This window comes from Mrakia frigida (assembly GCF_051309035.1).
Source record: "Mrakia frigida strain ATCC 22029 unplaced genomic scaffold BDY24scaffold_17, whole genome shotgun sequence".
Classification (NCBI taxonomy): Eukaryota; Fungi; Basidiomycota; class Tremellomycetes; order Cystofilobasidiales; family Mrakiaceae; genus Mrakia; species Mrakia frigida.
This window is the reverse complement of record NW_027481264.1, coordinates 653,138-674,638: the sequence shown is the minus strand read 5'-3', so window position 1 is coordinate 674,638 and position 21,501 is coordinate 653,138. Positions and strand designations below refer to the sequence as shown.

General features: G+C 53.9%; 9 protein-coding genes across 9 annotated transcripts; 5 read left to right on the top strand and 4 right to left on the bottom strand.

The window, feature by feature from the left end:
• Positions 1 to 108: 108 nt before the first annotated feature.
• Positions 109 to 4,001, bottom strand: BDY24DRAFT_390885 (peptidase M24, structural domain-containing protein). Its single transcript, XM_076640733.1, has 15 exons — positions 3,708 to 4,001; positions 3,518 to 3,592; positions 3,345 to 3,413; positions 3,167 to 3,260; positions 3,019 to 3,094; positions 2,644 to 2,947; positions 2,309 to 2,570; positions 2,127 to 2,239; positions 1,825 to 2,066; positions 1,652 to 1,740; positions 1,412 to 1,564; positions 1,176 to 1,203; positions 964 to 1,097; positions 835 to 888; positions 109 to 762 (listed from the first exon to the last, which is right to left on the bottom strand). Exons 1-15 carry the CDS (start codon positions 3,986 to 3,988, stop codon positions 607 to 609), a joined length of 2,130 nt encoding a protein of 709 aa, XP_076496370.1. The 5' UTR covers positions 3,989 to 4,001; the 3' UTR covers positions 109 to 606.
• A 207-nt stretch (positions 4,002 to 4,208) lies between these two features.
• Positions 4,209 to 6,852, bottom strand: BDY24DRAFT_390880 (PCI domain-containing protein). Its single transcript, XM_076640732.1, has 8 exons — positions 6,686 to 6,852; positions 6,391 to 6,556; positions 5,927 to 6,074; positions 5,562 to 5,792; positions 5,164 to 5,450; positions 4,819 to 4,968; positions 4,519 to 4,654; positions 4,209 to 4,370 (listed from the first exon to the last, which is right to left on the bottom strand). The coding sequence occupies exons 1-8, from the start codon at positions 6,725 to 6,727 to the stop codon at positions 4,310 to 4,312; spliced, it is 1,221 nt and encodes a 406-aa protein (XP_076496369.1). The 5' UTR covers positions 6,728 to 6,852; the 3' UTR covers positions 4,209 to 4,309.
• Positions 6,842 to 7,855, top strand: GIM4 (tubulin-binding prefolding complex subunit GIM4). Its single transcript, XM_076640731.1, has 5 exons — positions 6,842 to 6,976; positions 7,085 to 7,121; positions 7,253 to 7,314; positions 7,451 to 7,583; positions 7,695 to 7,855. The coding sequence occupies exons 1-5, from the start codon at positions 6,909 to 6,911 to the stop codon at positions 7,803 to 7,805; spliced, it is 411 nt and encodes a 136-aa protein (XP_076496368.1). The 5' UTR covers positions 6,842 to 6,908; the 3' UTR covers positions 7,806 to 7,855.
• A 487-nt stretch (positions 7,856 to 8,342) lies between these two features.
• On the bottom strand, positions 8,343 to 9,340 carry BDY24DRAFT_76198 (uncharacterized protein). The gene is made up of 2 exons (XM_076645112.1): positions 9,186 to 9,340; positions 8,343 to 8,896 (listed from the first exon to the last, which is right to left on the bottom strand). Exons 1-2 carry the CDS (start codon positions 9,233 to 9,235, stop codon positions 8,419 to 8,421), a joined length of 528 nt encoding a protein of 175 aa, XP_076496367.1. The 5' UTR covers positions 9,236 to 9,340; the 3' UTR covers positions 8,343 to 8,418.
• On the top strand, positions 8,988 to 12,309 carry BDY24DRAFT_76162 (uncharacterized protein). The gene is made up of 14 exons (XM_076645111.1): positions 8,988 to 9,120; positions 9,186 to 9,481; positions 9,524 to 9,666; positions 9,749 to 9,768; positions 9,838 to 10,011; positions 10,101 to 10,140; positions 10,206 to 10,214; positions 10,285 to 10,365; positions 10,450 to 10,536; positions 10,625 to 10,859; positions 11,494 to 11,714; positions 11,811 to 11,840; positions 11,925 to 12,017; positions 12,106 to 12,309. Exons 2-14 carry the CDS (start codon positions 9,265 to 9,267, stop codon positions 12,157 to 12,159), a joined length of 1,404 nt encoding a protein of 467 aa, XP_076496366.1. The 5' UTR covers positions 8,988 to 9,120; positions 9,186 to 9,264; the 3' UTR covers positions 12,160 to 12,309.
• Positions 12,310 to 12,323: 14 nt separating this feature from the next.
• BDY24DRAFT_76134 (uncharacterized protein) lies at positions 12,324 to 14,001 on the top strand. Its single transcript, XM_076645110.1, has 4 exons — positions 12,324 to 12,973; positions 13,075 to 13,318; positions 13,420 to 13,483; positions 13,628 to 14,001. The coding sequence occupies exons 1-4, from the start codon at positions 12,498 to 12,500 to the stop codon at positions 13,867 to 13,869; spliced, it is 1,026 nt and encodes a 341-aa protein (XP_076496365.1). The 5' UTR covers positions 12,324 to 12,497; the 3' UTR covers positions 13,870 to 14,001.
• A 1,502-nt stretch (positions 14,002 to 15,503) lies between these two features.
• Positions 15,504 to 18,073, top strand: BDY24DRAFT_415691 (glycoside hydrolase; the record flags this gene model as incomplete). The annotated part of the gene is made up of 18 exons (XM_076643482.1): positions 15,504 to 15,648; positions 15,734 to 15,762; positions 15,904 to 15,930; positions 16,050 to 16,114; positions 16,201 to 16,283; positions 16,356 to 16,457; positions 16,530 to 16,630; positions 16,708 to 16,768; positions 16,836 to 16,887; positions 17,002 to 17,038; positions 17,112 to 17,127; positions 17,194 to 17,229; positions 17,327 to 17,372; positions 17,431 to 17,438; positions 17,503 to 17,606; positions 17,679 to 17,800; positions 17,872 to 17,944; positions 18,032 to 18,073. 18 exons carry the CDS (start codon positions 15,504 to 15,506, stop codon positions 18,071 to 18,073), a joined length of 1,149 nt encoding a protein of 382 aa, XP_076496364.1.
• A 596-nt stretch (positions 18,074 to 18,669) lies between these two features.
• Positions 18,670 to 19,571, bottom strand: BDY24DRAFT_415690 (uncharacterized protein; the record flags this gene model as incomplete). Its single annotated transcript, XM_076643481.1, has 4 exons — positions 18,670 to 19,014; positions 19,143 to 19,274; positions 19,360 to 19,393; positions 19,537 to 19,571. The coding sequence occupies 4 exons, from the start codon at positions 19,569 to 19,571 to the stop codon at positions 18,670 to 18,672; spliced, it is 546 nt and encodes a 181-aa protein (XP_076496363.1).
• A 59-nt stretch (positions 19,572 to 19,630) lies between these two features.
• Positions 19,631 to 21,454, top strand: DID2 (Did2p). The gene is made up of 7 exons (XM_076640730.1): positions 19,631 to 19,731; positions 19,801 to 19,820; positions 19,916 to 19,993; positions 20,134 to 20,280; positions 20,587 to 20,655; positions 20,825 to 21,090; positions 21,189 to 21,454. Exons 1-7 carry the CDS (start codon positions 19,716 to 19,718, stop codon positions 21,214 to 21,216), a joined length of 624 nt encoding a protein of 207 aa, XP_076496362.1. The 5' UTR covers positions 19,631 to 19,715; the 3' UTR covers positions 21,217 to 21,454.
• Positions 21,455 to 21,501: the final 47 nt, after the last annotated feature.

The window sequence follows — 21,501 nt, the reverse complement described above, 5'->3', positions numbered from 1 at the left end:
GCCTCGGGGGCTGCTGTTTTTTTTTCTCTCGTCAACCAGACCCCCTCGAAATTCATCCGAGCTCACTTGACTGACGGAGGCAGAGTGTGAATAGTTCTACAAGATGTCTCTAGGGAAGCTGAGAAAGAGGAAGGAGAGAGAGAGAGACGATGAACTTCCTTGCAGTCGTCTCGTCTCACCTTCTGCCGATCCCGACCTTGATTTCTGTTGTGGGAGTCTGCTGTTCTGTTCTTTCAGTGAAGAAAAGAGCTTCAGCTCATAAGCAGATGCCCCCTGGAGGCTCAGGGGGTGAGAAGTGACTTCAGGAACAAGATCTAAGGAGCCTAAAAGGAAGAAAGAAGAAAAGAAAGAGGGCTGAAAACAGGAGAGAGGTCAAAACGCGTCACCTTGTTGACTTTTTTTTTCTCTCCCTTCCGTAAATTGGAGAGCTCCTGTTTTCTCCTTCTTTTGCTTCCACGTCCTGCCCTTTCTCTGGCCCAACTCCCTCGCAACCCGAGCTGCGAACAATCAGGTTATTCCTAGCTGCAGATAAGTCGGTAAAGGCAACGGATTTGCTAGACTACTTCGAACGACGAAGAACGAAAACAACCGGTCATCCTCTCTCCTTCAGCACCTCTTCAACCACTCCCTCGCCTCCTGGTTCTGCTTCCCTTTCAGCAGAGGTAAGATATCCGTCTTGCACAGCTCGTTGTGCTGCTCCAACCACTTCTCCTCCTCTGGAGAGAGCAGAGACGTCTCGACAAGTCGACGGTCGATTGGGACCTGAAAGAGGCAACGCGTCGAGGGAAAGTCAGTTCTTCGTTCGACGACCGTGCGAGAAATGAGAAGACTGACCCTCGTGAGCCTGCTGAATCCGAGCCACGTTACGCCTCCATACGATCCTTCGGTCTGGACCGAGAGAGGCGAAGTTGAGAATCAGTTTGAGTCGACGCGAGAGAACGAGGTCGAGAAAGAACGACGAACCTTGACCTCAACGCATTCCAGAGCACTCTCAACCCTCATCCCAAAATGACCCTCCTTGTAGTATCCAGGCTCGTTGCTGATGACGTGACCGACGCGGAAAGGGTAGGTGTTGGTGGTGGAGATTCCTTGAGGACCTGATGAAGCGAGAGAAAGATCGACGGTTTAGTGAGGACGTGGTTCGGACAGAAGCTCGAGGCAGAGGAAGTACTGACCTTCATGGACGGAGAGGTATGATCCGATCTGAACAGGAAAAGCAAATATTGGAATCAGCTCAGACGAAAAGAACAGCGACGCTGCCGACGATGCGACTCACTCCGTCTACAAGGCGAGGGAAAGAGGTCTGGTCAGCTTGGAATCTTCTAGGTATTGGTAAGATGATGAAGGTTCGTCTTAGACTCACGACCAACTCCATCTGAAAGAAAGGCAGAAGCAGCGGAACAAACGAGACGGTCAACTCATCCCATCTCCCATGTCCCGCTCTCTCCGACGAAAAATACTCACGTCCAAAGTCAAGCCCAGCCTTCCACAACGCTTTCCGAGCAAGAATGTTAAGAGGAGCTCCAGACATCCCTTGGGGGAATACGGTGGTCTCAACGGCGATCTACAGACAGACCCGGCGAGGAGGAGAAGGAGTCAGCTCTGATCCTGTTGCTCGAACGCGTCGGTTGCGGCAGATTCAGAAACTCACATGCCCCTGGAGAACTCGAGTGAAAGCATCCTTCTGCTCCTTCGTAGGAGTTCCAAAGTGCATCGTACGTGTGGTATCGATCGTGCCGTCTGAGAGGAAGAAACCGAGTGAGTGGGGGTCAGAGTCTCGAAACGACGATGGGACGAAACGGGATCATGAAAAACAGGACTGACCTAAATACTGAGCCCCAGAGTCGTTCACGTAAGGAGTCTCCCTATCGACGATCCTGCACTTTCCCTTGACGGGCGAGTAGTGAGGGAGAGCTGCGTCGGGACCGGATCCGCTGATGTTTTCGTATGCTAGACCTCGGAAATTCTTCTCCTCGGATCGATATCTGGTAAGCAGATCTCCAGCTTCGAACTCGTCGATCTGCTTGTTCTCTTTGGTGATGAGAGTGTCGAGTCGAGCCATCCAACTGAAGGAAAGACGACGATCAAAACGGAGCGAGGAAGGGGAGAGGGGAGAGAAGACGAACCGAACAGTCGCTCGTCCATCTCGAAGATAGGCCTTCCTCATCCCTTCCAGCTCGACTTCGTTCTTGACCGCTTTGGATTCCAAGATCGGAGACATCACGCTTTCCAGCGAGTCCTGAAAGAGAGCGTCACGCAAAGTCAGCTTCGTTCTCGTAGTCTCGAATTCAGTACAGTCAAAACGTACCTTTCCAACAGCAAGCTGAGCCTTCCAAGTCACAGACTGCCCCGTCAGAACGACTCTCTTCTTCGACTGCTTCTCCTCCGTCATCGACATCGAAAGCGACTTCCCAACCTCCTGAAGAAACGACCAGACCTCGTCGTAAGGACGAACGACGATGCCGAGACCGTCGAGGTAGCAAGACGCTTCGGATGAGAGCTTGACGGGGTTGATGAAGAGGGTTTTGATTGAGGAGAAGGAGTTCAGTGAAGTAGAGAGAGGGATCCACCTGGAAAGAAACGACGCGAGTCGGGTCAGATTCGACTCGTCGAAGTGAAAGATGAATCGGACTGAGGACTCACAAATAGGCATGGAAAACGGGAGTATCGGGAATATCCCCAACGGCTCTTAGGTTCAACAGCCAAGCGAGCTCGTCCAAAGTCGAGAGGAAGTATCCTTCTGGCTTCGAAGAAAGAGACTGGAAAGTCTCCGATTCAACGAACGCTGCAAGCTTCTTCGACGCGTGAAGGCCTGTGAACTCGATGGGGTGGAGGTCGATGAGGGTAGTTGGTCGAGAGGGTCGAGAGGTCCAAACGAGGTCCACCAGGTTCTGGGAAATGGGGACGACGACGAGATTGGGAGCGTCGAGGAGAGGACCGATCGAGGCTGAGTTTGACGCGTCGAATGTCTGGTCAGCTTGGAATCTCGCAGATAAAAGATGGTGATACTAGACTCACCAGAGTGAGCTCCTCCAGAAGCAGCTGAGATAACACTAGGATCAATCCCGATCCTCAGACATTCGGTTTCCGAACCCTGATCAAGACGAACGAAACGAAGAGATGGTCAGATCTTGTTCGTTTCCGCTCTCACTTCCCCCTAGCTCACCTTGATAAGATCCTCCGACCAGTTTCTCTGATCCTTATCCCCAACCCTCTTCACTTTCCAAGCCGAAGAAACCTGCAGGGGCGCTTGAACCCAGCTGAACGAAACGACCTCGAAGTCAGCCCTCCGCCCTACCCTTTCTTCTTCCCTCCCTCCCTCGCCGTCGTCGTTCGGAACTCACTACCGCGAATCAACGTAAAGCAAGTTCTCCGTCCTAGTAATCACCGCCGTCCCAGCTGAGCCTGTGAACCTGAGAATCGTGTCCAGAGGAGGAGCAAAAGGTCAGATTGACGGCTGAGTCGAGCTCAATCTCGCTCCTCCCTGTCACCCTCTCTCACAAACAAGCTCACTCACCCAGTGATGAACCCCCTTCTCAAATCAGCCTCCGCAACGTACTCGCTCAGATGCTCGTCTTCTGAGGGGACGACGCTTGCACACGAAACCAAACCAAACCGAACGGAGGTCAGCTCGGCGGCTTCCCTTCCCTCCCTCCGTCCCTCTCTCTCTCTCTCTCTCTCTTCTCGAAGTAAAAATCCTCACTCACTAAACATCCACCTTCCTCTCCTCCATCTCAACCTTCAACTTCGCCAGCGCGACTTCCCTCTCGGAGTCGTCGGAGGACGCGAAGTTGGCTTGAGGGAAGGCCTCCTCTCGAGGAGGGCTGAACCTTGGGGTTTGGGAGTGAGGGGTTTTGTCGTCCGAGAAGGTGGAGAGTGTGGAGGATTTGGATTTGCGAGAGGTGGTGAAGGGCAAGAGGCACGACATAGCTTGTTGCTTGGGGGGGAGGGAGATGGTGGGCGTTTGAGGAGGAGGAGGGACAAGCATGGGCTGAGATTCGTGAGCTCTGGGCTTTATCGGACGTGCCCGTGAGGTTTGTTCTCCCACTTTGAGATCTTATACATCTGAAGTCCATATGGGCGAGTACTCCTTGCCGGATCTAGCGTCGAGCTCGATGAAAGCTCAAAGCTCTTCGTTCATTGACCTCTCCGTCTCGCTCTCCCGCCCCTCGCCTCTCTCTCTTTCTCCCTCGTTCCAAGAATGATGATGAAACTTCTGACCTTCTCTTTTTATAAAGAATCCTACGCTAAGCTATCCAACACACACCCTCCCTCCCCCATCCTCTAGATCGTGCCGAACCCAAGCGATTTAAGCAGCAACGTCCCCGACCCTCCTGGCCTCTCCAACGACGCTCTCGACGGAGGCGAGGCTGCGACACACGAAAAAAAAAAACGAAGACGAAAACGAAACAGGACGAGGAAAAACAAAGAGTCAGTGGGTGTACTTCTTTGACCGAGGGTTTCACGCGGCGAAAGCGAAAGGGGAAGGAAGAGAGAGAAGAGGATGGATCGACTCACTTCTCATCCCAAGCGGCCAACCTAGCCTGAAGGGCCTTCCACTCGACGGTTCCGAACGAACGGATGTAGGCTCGTTGAACTCGGACCGTTCGGGTCGGCTGGGAGAGTTTGGCGGAGAGGAGGGAGAGACGGATGACTGTAGGAAACGAACGAAACGGAACGAGAAGAAGAGTTCAGGAACGCGTCTCTTTTGTCTTGCTCGACTCGAGCGAAGGGTGGCGAGTGGAGTTGGGTGGAAGAGAAGAAAGAGGAAGACGAAGGTGTTGTTGAGAGAGGAAGGGGTGGTTTATAGAGACTGACCATCAATAACCCAAACCTCAACGTCCTTCTCGTCGACCTCGAGAGCGGCGGCGATCTCAGCGTACGAGACCTCGTTGGACTCGCTTGAGGAGCAGAGGGTGGCGAGGGTGAGGCATCGGATCTTCTTGGTCAGGAGGTCCTTGTCGAGACCTGTGAGAGATGACGAGCGAAGAAGGGGAGGAAAAGTCAGCTCAAGCTCGCACGCGTTTTTTGTATTTCGTTTCGTTCAGTTTCTCCCTCTCTCTACCTCCCAACCCAACACTTCCTTCAAATCACCACCCTCCTCCCTCCCGCCCCATTCCCACTCCAAATTCCAAGAAGGTCAAGCTCCAAACGCAAACTCACCAAGCTCCTTCAACGACCCCTCCCCCTCCTTCTCCACCCACTGGCTCCACTCCTTCAACCCACCCTTGGTGAACACGCCCTCGACGAGATCCACCACCTTGGACGATCCGGTTCCCTTGAGCGCCTGCACGGAGGGGATGGAGAGGAGACCGTCGAAGTTGAACAGCGACGGGAGACGGAGGGCGAGCGAGAGCGCGTGGGTGATGGATTGGAGGGTGGAAGCGGAAGGAGGGGTGGTGGTGGGGAGGAGGGAAAGGTGGAGGGTGTGGTAAGGGTAAGAGGCAGCTCTGTGAGGGTAAAATCGAATCGGGTTGGGTTTGTGGGGTTAGGGACGCGATTCGAAGCCAGAAGGACAGAAGAGAACGAGCTCGAGAAAGAAGACGAGAGACGAAACTGACCCTTGTCCAGCAGCGTCGTATCGCTCAAACTCAGCAGCGACAGACTCGACGAAAGCAGCCTTGTCCTCGTCCGAGACTCCCTCCCACTCTCCGACCCACTGCTTGATGTTGGCGGGCGAGAGACCGATCGAGTTGAGGTCCTTGTGGGTGACGGCGAGGGAGATCATGGACTTGAGGGTAGGGAGACGGAGGGGAGACGAAGTCGGGAGGAGGTTGTGCAGGTTGGAGAGACTGTAGATTGTAGCAGGTAGCGAATAGAAAGCAGATTGGACGGTCAGCGAAACCAGTAAGGAGAGGAGGGAGGGAGGGAGGGAAAGAAGGAAAGAACGCGAGCTCTCGAGCTCGGAAGTTGAAGGAGGACGTACATCTGGTACTGAGCCCGACGAAGCTCTCGTCGCTTATCGGAGGTGACTGCCGAGAGGATTTTAGGGTAGGAAACAGCGAATTCTGAGGAGGAGATGGAGTGGACGGAAAGAAGGAGGGCGAGAAGGAGGTTGAAGAAGCCTTCGACTTCTGTTGGGAGGGAGGGCGGGAGAAGAGTTCGTGGAGGAGATGCGTACGAGGAAAGAAAGGAAGGTGGTCAGCTCTTGATCGACGTGTCTACGAGATGGCGTGGTAGGTTTCGTCCTAGCAGGTTCTCTACAAGAGGAGGGAGACGAAGCAGTCGAGGCAACCCAGCTCGTCCTTCCCTCCCTTCCTTCTTCTTCACCTCGAACGAGGTCCAGCCCCTCCATCCTCCTTCTCTCTCGACCTCCTCTCCTCCTCACCATCTTAGCCTCTATCTTCTCCCTAGCTCGAGAAAGGAAAGAAAAGAAACGCTCGTACTGACCTCTCTCTGTTCCCTCTCCCAACCCGTTGACCTCCGCTACGACCTTCTCAACCAGAGCAGCCCTCTCTCCCTCGGCAACCTCCTTCAAATCTCCAAAAGAAGCAACGTAGGCCTCCCTCTGCTCCTCAGCTGTAGGTCGGGAAAGGTACGTCAGAAGCTCTTGGGCCTGAGGGGAGGGGGGGAGGGAGCAACGAGTCGAGAAAGGAAGAACAAAGGAAGGAAGCTCGTCAGTTTGAGCTCACTCCTTCAAGCAGTTAAACTGGAGGGCAAGGAAGGATTTAGAGATTTTTCTCACCTGCTCCTCAAAGACTCCGTCCGCACAGATGGTAACGCTCATATCGAAAGAGTGAGAGACGAGTAGAAGAAAGGGAAAGGGGAGGGGAAGGATGTGGTTGGGAGCTCAAAGAAAGTCGAGAGAGAGAGAGCTCTTGAAAAAGAGAAACAGACAGCGAACGCAACGAGCTCGCTTTCAACATTCAACACTCAACCCCATCACCCTCTTCTCTACTTCACAAAGCATGTCCGCCGTCTCAGCACCGAAATCTTCCCTGGCCAAGAAGGCAGCTCCTCCTCCTCCGAAAATGACGTGAGATCTAGAGCTCTCCTCCTCTCTCTCTCTCTCCCTTCCTTGAGCTTCGAGCTCACCTCCCTCGTTTCGCTTCTTTCTTCTTCTTCGTTCCTTTGGATATTGCAGTGACCAGGAGATCAACCAGATGTACCAGCGACACAAGGTACGCTCCCCCTTGCTCGTCCCACGAATCGAGCCAGCTTCGAACCTGCTCTCTCTCCATCGAAACCTCGTCGAGCTCACCTCCCACGTCCTCTCTCCTTCCTCTCGTCTTTGCCTTCGCTTCTGCTGCAGAACAACCTCCAAGAGATCGCCCAAAAGATCGGAGAGCTCGAGTCGGAAGCTGAGGAACATACGTGCGTTGCTCCCTTTCTCTCCCCTGTCCATCTCTCTATCTCTCTTGAGCTCCCTCTCTTGTGAGCTCCAACGAACGAGAGCTGACCTCTCTCTCTCTCCTCCCTTCTCCTCCCTCTTCCTCTCTTTTTCAATTAGACTCGTCCTCCAAACCCTCCTCGAAACTCAAACCCTGGACCCCACCCGAAAATGCTTCCGCATGATCGGAGGAGTGCTCGTCGAACGAACCGTCAAGGAGGTCGTCCCTTCGTTGGAGACCAACAACGCTGGGGTGAGTCCGAGCTTCCCTCTTCCCTTCTTTCTCTCTCGTCGTTTGCAAGAGGGTGAATGCGAGCATCGAAGCTGACCCTGTTTTTTCTCGTGGTGTTGGGTGGGATTCTAGATCCGTCAAGTACTGGAAACATTGATCGGACAATACAAGTCTCGGGAGACCGAGTTTGAGGAGTTCTGCAAGGAGAATGGGATTCAGAGGCAGGGGGTGCAGAGGAGTTAAGAGTTTGAAGAGAAGGATAAGAGAAATGATGAAATGGTTTAACGATTCAACAACGAAGCTGTAGAGGAGAGAGGAGTGGAAGGGGACAGGGACGCGGTTGAGCTCAACGTTTTGACGATTCTTGAGCTCTCTCTTCCTTCGAAGGTTTCAAAGGTTTTCGTTCTCTGAGATGAGCAGAGTGAAGATCTGCTTCTCAACAGATTGCTCAAGCAAAAAAAAAAGAGATTTTCAGATCGTCTTGACGACGAGCCTCAGCGTTTCCAAAGCAAGGGGCCAACCTCCCTTCTCCGAGCTCACACTCAAACCACCACCTTCTCCTCCTTCCCCTCCCCGCCATGGCAGAAGACGAAGATCCCGATCTCGCTGCGTTCGTCTCTTCCTCTTCCTCCCACCTTCTCTCCCCCGTATTTACTAACCCTCCCTTTCTGTATGCTGCTACAGCGCCATCCGAGCCTCCCTAGGCCTCCCTCCCCTCCCTCCTTCCCGCCTCAACAACGACCAACCTCTCTTCCTCCCTTCCGACGACGACGACGAAGACGATCAACCCCAAGAGGATTTCGAGCAACGCTCAGCTTCCGGCTCAGGCTCAGGAGGTTCTGAAATACCAGATTTCTCAGACGGCGAAGCTGTGGATCGATACTTCAACCTGCTCAACCAGCATCAAGCTCAAGCTCAACCTGCTCCTCAACCTCCTCCTCCTGCACCTCCCGTTGCGGCTCGACGACGACCTCCCTCTCCTCCTCCTAGGAGGGTCCCAACCGGTTGGAACGGAGCTTGGAGGGGTCAGAGTCGACTTTTGGACGACGACGATGACGGTCCACCGGAGGAGGAAGAGGAAGGACCTGATTATCGATTGGCGTTGAGAAGGTCGAGGGAGGAAGAGGAGAGGAGGATCGCTGCGTTGAGGGTGCCCGAGTTGGTTCCTGATGATGTGGATGGGGAGGATGAGGAGGAGATGATGAGGAGGTGAGTCGTCTAACTCGCGAACGAGAGGGAGACGGGAGGAGAGAGAGCGAGCATCCTGACTTTTGGTTGTTTCGTTTGGGGTGAGACTAGGGCCATCGAAGCTTCCATGCGACCTGTTACGCCTCCTCCTGCTCAGTCGGATGAGATAGACGAGGAGGAGGAGGATAGGTTCAATGAGGAGTTGAGGAAGGCTATTGAGGAGAGTAGGAGGGAGAGGGAGAGGAGAGGTGAAGGCTCGGCCGGTGGTTCAGCAGCAGCACCAGTCGTTCTTTCAGCACCACCACCAGCACCCCTCTTTCAACGACCTTTGGCTCGAGGGGATCCTAACTCCAACTCTTCAACCACGCTCGCTTCCTCCTCCTCCTCCACGTCGACGTCTCCTCCGACAACCGTCGCCGCCGTCGTCGCTCCCGCTCCTCCTCCTCCTCCACCAGCTCCTGCAGCAGATACCCAACCAACAGCATCTACCTCCACCGCTTCCACATCCTCATCCATGTTCGGAGGACTCAGCAGAGCAGACCTCGAAAAGGAACGACTCGCTCGAGCCAACAAACGACAGCTCACCGACGACAGCAACGGCGCGTCGTCCTCCTCCTCTCAGCAACCTCCATCCAAGAAACCTCGTCCTTCGAACACGACAGCTAGGATCATGACGTTTGGAGATCTACCGAAGGATGGGGACGATGAGGATGGTGCGCCGAGTGGAGGAGGTGGGGCGACGGGGAGTGCTTGGGGAGGAGGGAGTGGAGGAGGGAGTGGAGGAGGAGGAGGAGGGGTCGAGAGGATTGGGACGGGAGATAGGTTCTTTGATGGGGAGAAGGGCTACGGGTTCACGACGAACAACCTCTGTGCTGCTCCTGGGAAGTACTTTGGGATCAGGGAGCTGATCGGGGATGTGAGTAGTTTCGTTTCAGTTGTCTCGTTCAATCGACGCGTCGTTTGTCGAAACTGACCTTTTGACTTCGTTTTTCGAACAGACGTCGACTCTTAAACTCGCGTGAGCCCCTTTCTTACTATACTCCCGTATTCACTATATACTGACGGGCTGCGTTTTTTTTTTCCAAAGCATCGTCTCGACCTACTGCTTCGAACCCGAGCTCGTCGCTTCCCTCTTCCCAACCTCGGTCCCAACGGTTCTCGTGTCCCATCCTCCCGCTAAGGAAGCAGCAGGGAAGAGTTTTCATGGAACGAGTGTGCCGGGGATTTGGAGCTGCTATCCTTATCTGCCGCCTTGGCCTGGGTGAGTCGGGCTGAGCGAGTGAGGGAAGGGAAGGAAAGAAGACGCGTCGGGTGCTGACTTTCTGTTGTTTTTCTTCGTTTTATCGGAAGTGGTGGAGAGGGAAGGTTCAGGGGTGTTTGTCACATGAAGGTACGTACAGCTTTTCTCTTTATCAGTCTCTCGATGCTGATCGTTTGCACTTCGTTTTGCAACAGTTCATGCTGGTTCGTCGAGCCTCCCTTCCTCTTCCCTCGGACCACCTCGAGCCTGACTTTTGCACACACCCTCTTACAGCTCTTCTACGATGACGGTCGTCTACGAATCGTGATCATGTCTGCGAACTTCATGGCGTTCGATTTCAAGTCGATCGAAAACGTGAGTCTTTGTGTCGTCTCTCTCTCCCCTCCTCTTTTTGTTCGCCTGGACTGACTGACTCTCGTGGTTCGATCTGCTTTCCAGGGTGTCTGGGTCCAAGATTTCCACCCTCGAACGTCTCAGGAGGTCGTCAAGGTTGATTTCGGAAACCAGTGGGAGATGATCCTCGAGGTTCGTTGCTCCTCCCCTTTTCGTCTCTGCTCTTTCTTCTGCGTTCTTTTCGTGTATCGACGCTGAACTTACTTCCCGTCTCGTACAGGCTCTCGGTCTCCCAGCAACCTTCCGTCTCATCAACCCAGTCCATCACAACCTCCCCTTTCGACAGACGTCCGATATCCATAACTGGGACTTTTCGTCCGTCAAGGTTCGACTCGTTGCGAGTTTGGGTGGGAAGAAGGAAGGTTGGAAGGCTATGGAGAAGGTCGGGCAGTGCAGGTTGGGGAAGGTTCTGAGGGACGAAGGTTGGGTTCCCGGAGATGGGAGGGTGTTGAAGAGTTTGGAAGCTCAGGTCAGTTCGATCTCTCCCTTTCTGTTCGACAACGACGAAGACTCATCAGTATTTTTATTCTTCGACTCACAGGGATCGTCTCTCGGGAACTACTCGACCAAGTGGATGAACGACATCTTCCGAAACGTCAGTGGGAGGGATCCGAGGAGCTGGTTGGGAAGAATCTCGAAACAACAGGACTCGTCGTATCCTCCGATCAAGATTATCTTCCGTGAGTAACATTGTTCACACATTTTTTCCCTGACTCACGAACACACCAGCTCACCTTTCATCTTCTGCTCCTTCGTTCGAATTCCAGCCACGCTCGGAACGGTGGACGCGACCGTCGCAGGTCGAAACGGAGGAGGGACGTTCTTCTGCGACGACAAGAAGTGGAAGGAGGGGACGAAGAGTCTGTTCTACTCTGCTGAAGCTAAGAGGGGAGCTGTTTTGATGCATATCAAGGTCAGTGTTTCGTTTCTCGTTTTCGTTCGAGCTCGAGAGGATCTGACCTTTCGTGTCCTTTCCCTTCTTCGCTTTCTTCCAGATGCTCGTCGCCATCTTTGAACCCTCCTCCCTTCCCACTGCCTCTTCATCGTCGTCCAACTCAAAAGGAAAGGCTCGAGCACCTCCTCCAGAAGTCATCGAGCTCTCAGGATCGGAAACGGAGGACGAGGACGGCCAACCTCTCTCCCTCTCGACGAAGTCGACGCAGCCGAACGGGAAGGGAAAGGAGAGGGAGGTTGAGGTTGAGGTAGTTGAGAAGCAAATTGCTGGTTGGATCTACATGGGGAGTCACAACTTTACTCCGTCGGCTTGGGGAAATCTGTCAATGAGGAAGGACGGGACGCCTGGTCAGGACGTGAGTTCTCTTCTCTTTATCGCCTTCCTCTTTTCCGTTCCCTTTCCCTCTAATCGTCCTGACGCTTTCCTCCTTCTCTTCATATCGCTGTTTCAGGGAGCAAACTACGAGCTCGGGATCATAATTGTTCGTCGTCCTCTGTCTTCTCTCGTCGTCGACCCTCCGAACTCACACCCTTCCCTCTCTTTTTTCCCTTTTTCCCTCCCTCAGCCTCTCACCTCCGACGACCCTCAAGCCGAAGCCAACAAGCTTACAACCTGGAAGAGGCCTGCGAGAAGATACACCGAGCGAGATCTTCCTTGGGTTCGTCGTCGTCTCTTCCTCCTCTTCTCTTCAAACCTCGCGCTGACGTGCCTTTCGAACTCGCCTCTGTTGCTTTTCGGCGATTCAGATGCAATACGAGCACAACTTGGAAGGAGGTCATGGGGTCGGGAGGTCGGATTAGTGCAGTACGAGAGACAGGGAGGAGGGAGGAGCGATTCGGCGAAGAGGAGCTTTGGAGCTTCGCGTCTTTTTTTGCATCAACGATTTTGAAACGATACAATTTTGATTCTCGAAACTTTTCGGGAGATGTCCTTGTCGGAGCACAAACTCATTCGAAATTCAACAGAGAGGGAACTGACGGGGAGAAGGTGGGCGCTGGAGTTGGAAGGGACGCTGGTCTCCCCAAACGCCCATCCCCTCTCCTTCTCGACTTAACCACATCAACTATGGGTGACCGCAGCAACTTCGGAGCTGGTTCTCTCTACGGAGGAATCTCCTTCTCAGATCAAGCAGCGAAAGATGCAGCAGAGGCACCCAAGGAGGATCCGAGGAAGAGTGAGCTCACTCATCCTCCTTCCTTCCCTCCCTCACTCTCCTTCCCTCCTCCCCCTCCTCGTTTGTTCGAGCCGACGAGCTGACTCCGAGGTTCTCGTCCTCTCCTTTTGCTCCTACAGATTGGTCCGCCGCCCTAGCGTTCGCTCCTCCTCCTCGTCGTCCTGCTCCTTCCAAGCTCAAACCACCTCGCACCTCCGCCGCTCTCTTCTTCGACCCTACGCCAGGTGTCGCTTCCTCCTCCAACCCAACAGACGCGGTACGACAAGCAGACCCTGTCGTCCGACTTCCTCCTCCAATCTCTTCGTCATCGTCCTATTCCTCCGCTCCTACGGCTTTTACCACCAGCTACTCCCCTCCTTCCTCCTCCTCGCATCTTCCTCCTCCTCCCAACCCTTCAGCCGCACCTCAACCCAGCAGTCGAGCCCTCCCCTCCATGACCATCGAGGAAGACGTTAACGGGTTCAAGAAACGACCTGGAGGAGGAGGAGGAGCGTCAGGAGGAGGCCGATACGGGAACAACGGAGGGAAGAAGAGGAAGAAGCAGGGTCCCGTCGGACCTGCGTTCGAGCCTCACGAGATGTACGATCCTTCGAGACCGAATGACGTGTTGGAGTACAAGCGGTGGAGGGAGGAGGAGAAGAAGAGGAAGGAGGGGGCTAGGAGGGAGAAGAGGGAGAAGGCTGCTCAGGCTGCGAAGCAAGGGGGAGGAGGAGGGAGTGAGAGCGAGGAAGGGAGCTACTATAGTGAGGATGAGAGGGAGGAGCAGGTTACAAGAGGGTTTGGAGGTGAGTCTCGTATCGAAAGGTTCACGTTGTGTTCTAAAAAGACGAAGACTGATCCTTATTTCGTTGTTCTTTCGACGCGTTCGGTCTTGTCTCTCCTTCAGCCCATCCTCCCCCGAAATCCTACACCGACGCATCCTCAAATCCCTACCCAGTTTTCACCTCCTCTTCTGCACCACCGCCGCCACCACCACCATCCTCCCTCGCCGTCCCTCGAGCAGAAACAGGCGAGAAAGCCTACCTCCGTCGAGCTGGAATCTCCTCGACCGCTCCTCCCTCCTTCGCTCCTCCATCTTTCGCTCCCTCCTCCTCAATCTCCACACCTCTCAACCCAGAATCCCAACCTTTCATCCCCGCTGCTCCTCCCGCTCCTCCACCACCGACCTTCGTTCCCCTCGACGCCGACGCCATCAAGAAGAAGCTCGAAGCAGGTCGACTCGCTGCTATTGCTATCGCGGCAAAGTTTGCCAAACCGCCTAGCTTCGGAGGTCCCGTTCCTCCCATGCCTGGAGCGAAGGAGAAGGAGCTGGACGAGGACGGAGTGGAGAAGGTGAAGGACGAGAGGGATTTTGCTGTTCGGATGATGGAGAAGTGGGGGCACAAGGAGGGAGAAGGACTGGGTGTGAAGTGAGTTTGATCCCCTGTCTGATCGACCCTGAGCGAGAGACTCATTGTCTTCGTTTTCTCTCTTATCAGTGCCTCGGGGATCAAGGAAGCTCTTCAAGTCGCCAAAACCACCGTCGCCAAACAAGGTCGACGCGACTTCGACGACGCCGAAGGAGGAGGAGGAGGATCGTCTTCGAAACCAACTCGAGGGATGGGAGCGATGGGGAAGATCGTCTCGTCTGAGACGACGGCTAGGAAGCAGGCGGAGGACAGGGAGAGGTTCGGAGAGCCCAGCAAGGTCGTTCTGCTCGAGCAGATGGTTGGAAGTCCGGAGGAGGTCGACGACTCGCTGAGCGAGGATGTTGGAGAGGAGTGTGGGAAGCAGTGAGTCGTATAGTCCATTCTCGTCCATCCAAACTCGTCGTATCGTCGTTCGCTGATCTCCTGCTCTCTCTTTCTTCTTCAGCGGCGTCGTCACTCGAGTCCTCATTCACACGGTCAACCCTCCTCCCTCCGACCCAGCCCTAGCCATCAGGATCTTCGTCGTCTTCTCTGGGCCTGCCGGAGCTTGGACGGCTATTCGAGCGTTGGACGGGAGGTTCTTTGGAGGAAGGACGGTGAAGGCGAGGTATTTCGACGAGACGAGATTCGAGTACGCAGACAGGGACGATTGATGTGATGTTTCATCTTGCTTAAGAGACGAGGAATATGATAGGAGGGTCTGGCGGATTGGAAGTCGATAGCTGAGATCCGAAAGGAACAGCTGGTGGAACGCTCGGTACGAAACCTTGAACGTCTCGTTGTCGAAGGTGAGCTGCCGCTTCCTCCCCTTCCTTCTCTTGATCTTCTCTGACTACAGTAGCTCGTCTCTTCGTTGCAGGATCAACGTTGCCTACTGCGGTTCGTTGCAGCATCGGTCTGCCTTCTCCCATCCTCCGTCCTCGCTTTGATTCGCTCTCAACTTTTGGGGAGGAGAGAAACCGAGCAGAGGGTTGTTTGCGACCTTGAGTACGTCCCGTGATCCAAGCGTGATCTTCTCAACAACGTGAGCTACGCGTGAGCGAGAGAGTTCAAGGGTGAGTTGACGTTCCCCTCCTCTCGCTTTCAGTTCGACGGGCTCGCTGACTCCGGTTGTTCTTCGTCTAGCAGCTTTTCAGGGCCGTCGTGGTCCGTGAGGAGAACGAGCTATTCATTTTTCTGACCATCTTATTGTGCCTGTTCTATCTTCCCTCAGCGTGCTCTTCCAACGTCCGGTGCTTCCGACGTCGACAACTCCTCAAAAAGAGCTCGACGCGTCGTTGGCTCTTGCCTCCCTTCCCGCTCTAACTTCTGTCCGGCTCTCCCCTATCGAGAACAAAGACGCTTCCTCTTGGCGCACAAGGTCCTTGCTAAACCGGTCCGGCTTCTCTGAAAATGCATGGAATCGACAAAAAAAAAGGTACAAAAACTGACTCTCGCTCTTTTGTTCTTTCTCGACCACCACATCCTTCTTCCTCTTCTTTCTTCTTCAGCACCTCAACTCAACAGTCGAAACTTTCAATAGCCTCAAACTTCGCCTACCAACACTCCCTCCGCGATCAGCATGCTCGTCTCCATTCCCGTCGTCCTCGTCGCCGTCCTCACTGGCTCTCAGCTCGCTGCTGGTACTCCCATGGAAAAACGATGCACCGGAACTATCGCTAAGGCAGCTGATGTCACTGCTGCGAAGCTTTGTACCACCATCAACAGTCAGTTTCATCACCCAAACCCTCCTCGACGCGTTCTCGTTTGCACCTTGCTGACTCTCATTGCCCTTCTCGATCCTTGCTGCAGTCTCTGCCGGCTTGAAGATGCCTGATAAGGTGAGTGCTGAGAATCTTCATACGACTCTAGAGTCCCGTTGGGCTGAGCTAGAGCAGCACCGAGCTGATTGCGTCCCACTCTCGTTTCTGTTTCCTGCTCTGTTCTTTGACTTCTGCGCCGCTCCTTTCACCAACTTGGAGACCATTCTTGATCTCAACAATCTTCTTGTACGTTTCTAAATTCCCCCTCTTTGAATCTACAAAGCCGAAGCTGACTTCCGTTTCTCCGCCGCCAACGCGTCGCTCGTCTCCCTGCCCTTTCCGCCTCTTTTCTCTTCTTCCATCAGACCGGAACCGTGGTCAATCTCAAGGGAAACATCAACGTCTGTGGAAAAACTCCCTGGGTTGATGGGTATGCGCGTCGTCCCTTCCTCTATTGCTCACTCATGCAAATCGAGTTGAACCGAAACTGATGTCCGCTGCTTTTTCATTTTACAGCCCCTGCATCCAGATTTCTGGAGAGAGTGTCACCTTCAACGGAGGAGGATACACCATCGACGGCAACGGTCCTTCGTTCTGGGGTCTGTATCTTAAAACCCCGCGTTTCTGGCGGTTCGTTTCTGACAGTCGTTTCGATTCCTTCGCTCCTCTAGACACGCTCGGTGGGAATGGAGGAGTTGATAAGCCGAAGTTTATCAGAGTCACCACCTCGGGAACGTTTTCGAACGTCATAATCAAGAACTCTCCCAGGCACGGTGCGTCTCGTCCATCTGTTTGACGAATGTCGTGCCGGTGCGAGCGTCGCTCAGTCGTTTCTTTTCGTTCAGTCTTCTCCATCGCCAACAAGAAGGCACTCGTCGTTGACAACGTTAAGATCGATAATTCGGCCGGAAACGTTGAGGTGGACGGGGACGCTCTTGCTCACAACGTGAGGATCATCAGCTAGTCGACGCGTCGTCCTTCGCTTGGAGCTGAGACTGATCTTTCGTTTCTCCTTTTTCCTAGACCGACTGCTTCGACGTCTCATCTGCCCACGGACTCACTATTCAGAACTCGAACTGCGATAGTACGTCCTTCATCAGTCCTATGACCCTTTTAGAGCTGACCTTCTCTCACCTTTTCATTTCTCGAAGACCAAGACGACTGCATCGCGGCAAGTTTGTTGAATTCAAATCCCATAGAACTGTCCGCTGACGTCGAATCTACTTCGACAAATTGCAGATCAATAAAGGGTAAGTTCTAGCGATGAAAGAAGACCAAAAGAACGCGATTGACTCAGTTTCCTCGTCGTTTTCGAAGAACGGACATCAAGTTCCTTAACAACAAGTGCAACGGAGTGAGTGGAACTCCTCTATGCTTCCTATTCGCACCATCACTTACTGTTTTCATGTTTCTTCTCGGTCTGAAAGGGACACGGAATCTCGAGTGAGTTCGACGTGTCTCTTCATCTCTTTCTCCTCGCTGATCTCCGTCACATTTTCGCTTCTGAAGTCGGCAGCGTCGCCACTGGAAGCGTCGTCTCTGGTAGTGAGTCTCACCTTTTGTCGTCCATCTTATCGTCGGCGACGAGTGAAAGACGTCCGTCGTTGCTCGAGTTTATCTGTTCTCCTCTCTCTTTTTCAAGTCACCATCACCGGAAACACAGTCACGAACTCGGACAACGGATTGAGGTACGTATATCACTTTCAACTTCGAGCTGAACTGACCTTCTTTCTGCTCCACCTCCAGAATCAAGAGTGAGTCGACATCACGTCGAAAGAGTCCGACGACGGAACTGACGCGTCGTCCCTCTCTTTTCAGCCATCTCCGGAGCTACAGGAGCCTCAGTTTCAGATATCACCTACACTGGGAACACGGTGACTGCTGCGAGTAAATACGGCGTGATCATCCAGGCGAGTACTGCAGTTCCTTTTCTCTTACATCGCGTTGCGTCGACTCTCCCGCTGACCCCTTTCGCTTTCGTTCAACTTCAACAGCAAGACTACCTAAACGGAGGACCTACTGGAATTCCTACCAATGGTGTAGCCATCACGAACATCGTCTTCGCTTCTGGGAACAAGGTTACTGTTGGGTCGAAGGGGAAGAAAGTTTACGTCCTGTAGGCTTGCACTCTTCCCTGCTCGGTCGGGTCGAAGGACTCGTCGTTAGCTGATCGATTGATCTCTCCAGCTGTGGAACTGGAACCTGCACCGGAAACTGGAACTGGTCTGGATTGACCGCGTCGGGAGGAGTTGCCAGCTCTGTGCGCTTCTCTCTCTCTCTCTCTCTCTCTCTCTCTCGCTTTACGAATCCTTCCGGAGGCTGAAGAGAATTAACCTTTTCCTTTCAGATCACTCCCTCGACCGTCCCTATCACCGGCTTCAAGCTCTGAGAACGAATTCTTCTTCGGCGTCTTGGTTCCGTCGTCGATGCGACCCTTCGTCTAGCTGTTCTTCTTCTTCATCTCGCGATTCCGGATGAATCAGCTTCACTCAATTTGATATTATCGTCTCCCGAGATAATATCTCGAGACCGGAAAGAGGATCGGGAACAGACAGACGAAGGCGACGCGTTTCTTTGCTCGAGAGATTCTTGTTCCCTTCTCTTCACTTCCAGGACAAGGTTCCTCGGCGGAACTTTTCTTTGCAGCTGAGAGTAGCTCAACAGAGCTGAGTTTCTGGGAGCTGGCTTGATAAGAAGAAAGAGGTCGATCTTTCGCTCTCAACGACGTCGCGACCCGCACTTTCGTCGAGCGGGATCTCTCGCCTCCCCGACCTTAGCTTCCAAGTCGACTCTTTCTCACGTCAAGCCTCGACGCCTTCGACTGCCACCTCGTCTCCGAACACTCTCCAAACGAGGCTCCCGCGACTCACGATCCAAACCGACGCTTCTTCTCCCTTTCCGTCGTTCTCTCCTTTCCTCTATTCCGCCCACGAGATAAAGACAGGTTCGTTTCACATACCCCTACACTAACCCTCCTCCCTCCCTCTAAATCCTCCTCACTCCCTCTCCACCCACGCTCCCCAGCGTCCTATCTCCGATCCGTCCCAACTGATCCACCTTCGGCGCACCCGCAATCAACCCTTCCTCCTTTCCCTTCGGCCAGTAGTAACTCAGTTTCGGTCCGAGACCGAACGAACCCCACTCCTGCGTCGTCCCCGACAGCGCTGCCGACGTTGGGTTAGGGTTGGTGGCGTAAGGGAGATCGGTCTTGAGGTCGAGTTGAGCTTGTTTCCTTCGTCGAGTCTTTTCTGCTCTGGAGGCGTCGAGTTCTTCGAGGGAGGGGATGGTGGATCGTTCGGTTGGGGAAGGGATGAGGGAGGTGAGATCTTCCTGTGAAGGTGCGAGGAAGAAGACAGGAGAAGGGAGAGAAGAGGGAGAGGGAAGGAGGGGAGGGAAGGAAGGCGAGTGAGCTCTCGACTTTTGGACGAGAAGGAAGATGAAGGGGGAGAAGAACGTACGAAATCGTCTTGAGCTACAGCTTCGAGGGAGTAGAAGTATACTGCTCCTCCAAAGATGGTGAGGACGATGCATCCTCGGACGTTTGGCCAGAAGTAACGACGTCGAGCTCGTCGCATCGCCAGGGACATGGTCTGGTTCGATTCGCGAAAGGGAGAGAGAGGCTCAAGTCAGCGACGCTTCCAAACAAGAGAGGAGAAAGAAGGTGAGGAGACTCACGTATCCATTAGGGAAGTACGTCTTTGCTGCCTCACTGAGCGATCGGAAGATGAAGTCGAAGGAGGAGGAGGGGAAGGAGAAGGGAGGAAGGAGGAAGAAGAAGGGGAAGGACGTAAGGTCAGCTCTCAGCCTCTCAGATCGAGCGGATCAGACGGGTAGGAAAGATAAAGAACGAACCTCGTTCGATAGGAAACATCTTCTCCGACAGGCATGTTGAGGTAGGTGAGAAGAGAGGGAGAAAGGGAGGGAAGGGAAGGAGAAGAAGGAGGTTGAAGGTCACCTCGAAATCGCTCGACTCTGGGTCTCTTCCTTCCTTCCCCCAACTCCATCGACGCTTTCCACATCTTTTATTCAACATGAGCGCTCTCGAAAGTACGTATAGATCAGCGTCGACCAGCGGAGACCTTGGACTGACTTGATTTCTCGCTTTTGGACGAACAGAATCCCTCTTCCAGCTCAAGGTGGGTTCTCGTCTCCCTCCCTCGCTTCGCTCCTGCTTTGAGGCAAAGGAGAGAAGAGTAGAGCTGACATCCTCTCTCTTCTTGGTCGTCTTCAGTTCACTGCCAAATCTCTTCAACGACAATCCAAGAAGGCCCAGAAGGATGAGAACCAGGAGAAGGCAAAGCTCAAGAAGGTGAAGCTCATCCCTCCGTCCTCCCGCCCTCCCGACCTCCTCCAGTTCCTCCATCAGCTCGTCTACCTCGACTCGAAGACTCAAGTTGACCACTTTAATCACCTGTACATGTCCCTTTGCTCCGTCTTCATCTTCTGCAGGCTCTCCAACAAGGCAACACCGAGGGAGCTCGAATCTACGCCAGCAACGTCATCAGGAAGAAGAACGAGTCCCTCAACCTCCTTCGTCTAGGCTCCAGGATCGATGCGGTCGCTAGTAGGGTGGAAACAGCGGTCACGATGAAGCAGGTGAGTTTCGGTATCATCTCGCGGTTGAACTCGTTTGGGAGGGACGAGAAGGGTTGAGCTCGAGGCAGGGAGGGAGGGGAGGAGGCGAGAGGGCTCTCGGCGAAGCAGCTCGTTCTCTCCCAAACGCCAGATGTCGAGGCCTTTATGAACCTCGAAGGAGCATCCTTAGCTCGGAGGATCGCCGTAGAGTACAGTCGTGCAGTAGGAGATCGCTCGAAGGATCTCACAGAGCTCGCTTCCGAGGTCCCTTCCCATCAGTCGAACTGAACCGCTTCCCTCTCCCTCTTCTTCGTTTTCTTTCTATAGGTCACCGGTTCCATGGCCAGCGTCGTCAAAGGAATGGATCGAGCTATGGAGAACATGAACCTTGAACGTGTACGTCCCTGTCCCATCCTTCCTCCTCGCTTCCCTTGCCTCCTCGCTCGAGCTCACCTCCCTCCTCCCTTCCCTCTCTCCCTCCCTCCCGCGCTCCGTTTTTCTCTCCCACCACCTCCCCACCTCCAACGCTCCCTTCCCACTCCCTTCTCTCACAAATCACTCACAGATATCCATGGTCATGGACAAGTTCGAATCCCAGTTCACCGATCTCGACGTTCAGACCTCCTACATGGAATCCACCATGTCCTCCACCACCGCTACCACCACCCCTCAGGATCAGGTCGACCTCCTCATGCAGCAGGTGGCAGATGAGGCTGGGTTGGAGGTGCAGCATGAGTTGATGGGGAAGACGGCGGAGAGGGGAACTCCCGTGGGAGCGGTGGAGGAGAAAGGAGAGGTGGTGGGAGAAGAGGACGATCGGCTGGCTGACAGGTGAGTTGAGCTGGATGAGAGAACGAGGCAACTGGAAGGGGAGAAGAGAAGAAAAGCTGAATCGAGACTGGTTTGCATTTGGGTTTGGTTTCGGACAGGCTGAGAGCTCTTCGACCCGCGACGTGATGATCGTTTGGTTTCGTTCTTCGACGCGTCTCTTTCTGTTGCGCCTTCGTCTCGTCTAGGTTCTCTTTCTACGTAGATACCCTCTCGCTCTCTTTTACGCTCTTTTCTTTGGTCTATCCGGTTGTACTGTTTGCCCTCCCCTCCTCCCTCTCGCTCTCGTTAACGTTCCGGTCGCTGGCATCCTTGATACGTCGTCCGTTGCTCGGCGACTCTGATCTCAAGCTCGTTTCACGATTTCTGTGTCACCTTCTCTGGTTTGGGTTTGAGGCGAGTCGAAGCGGGAGA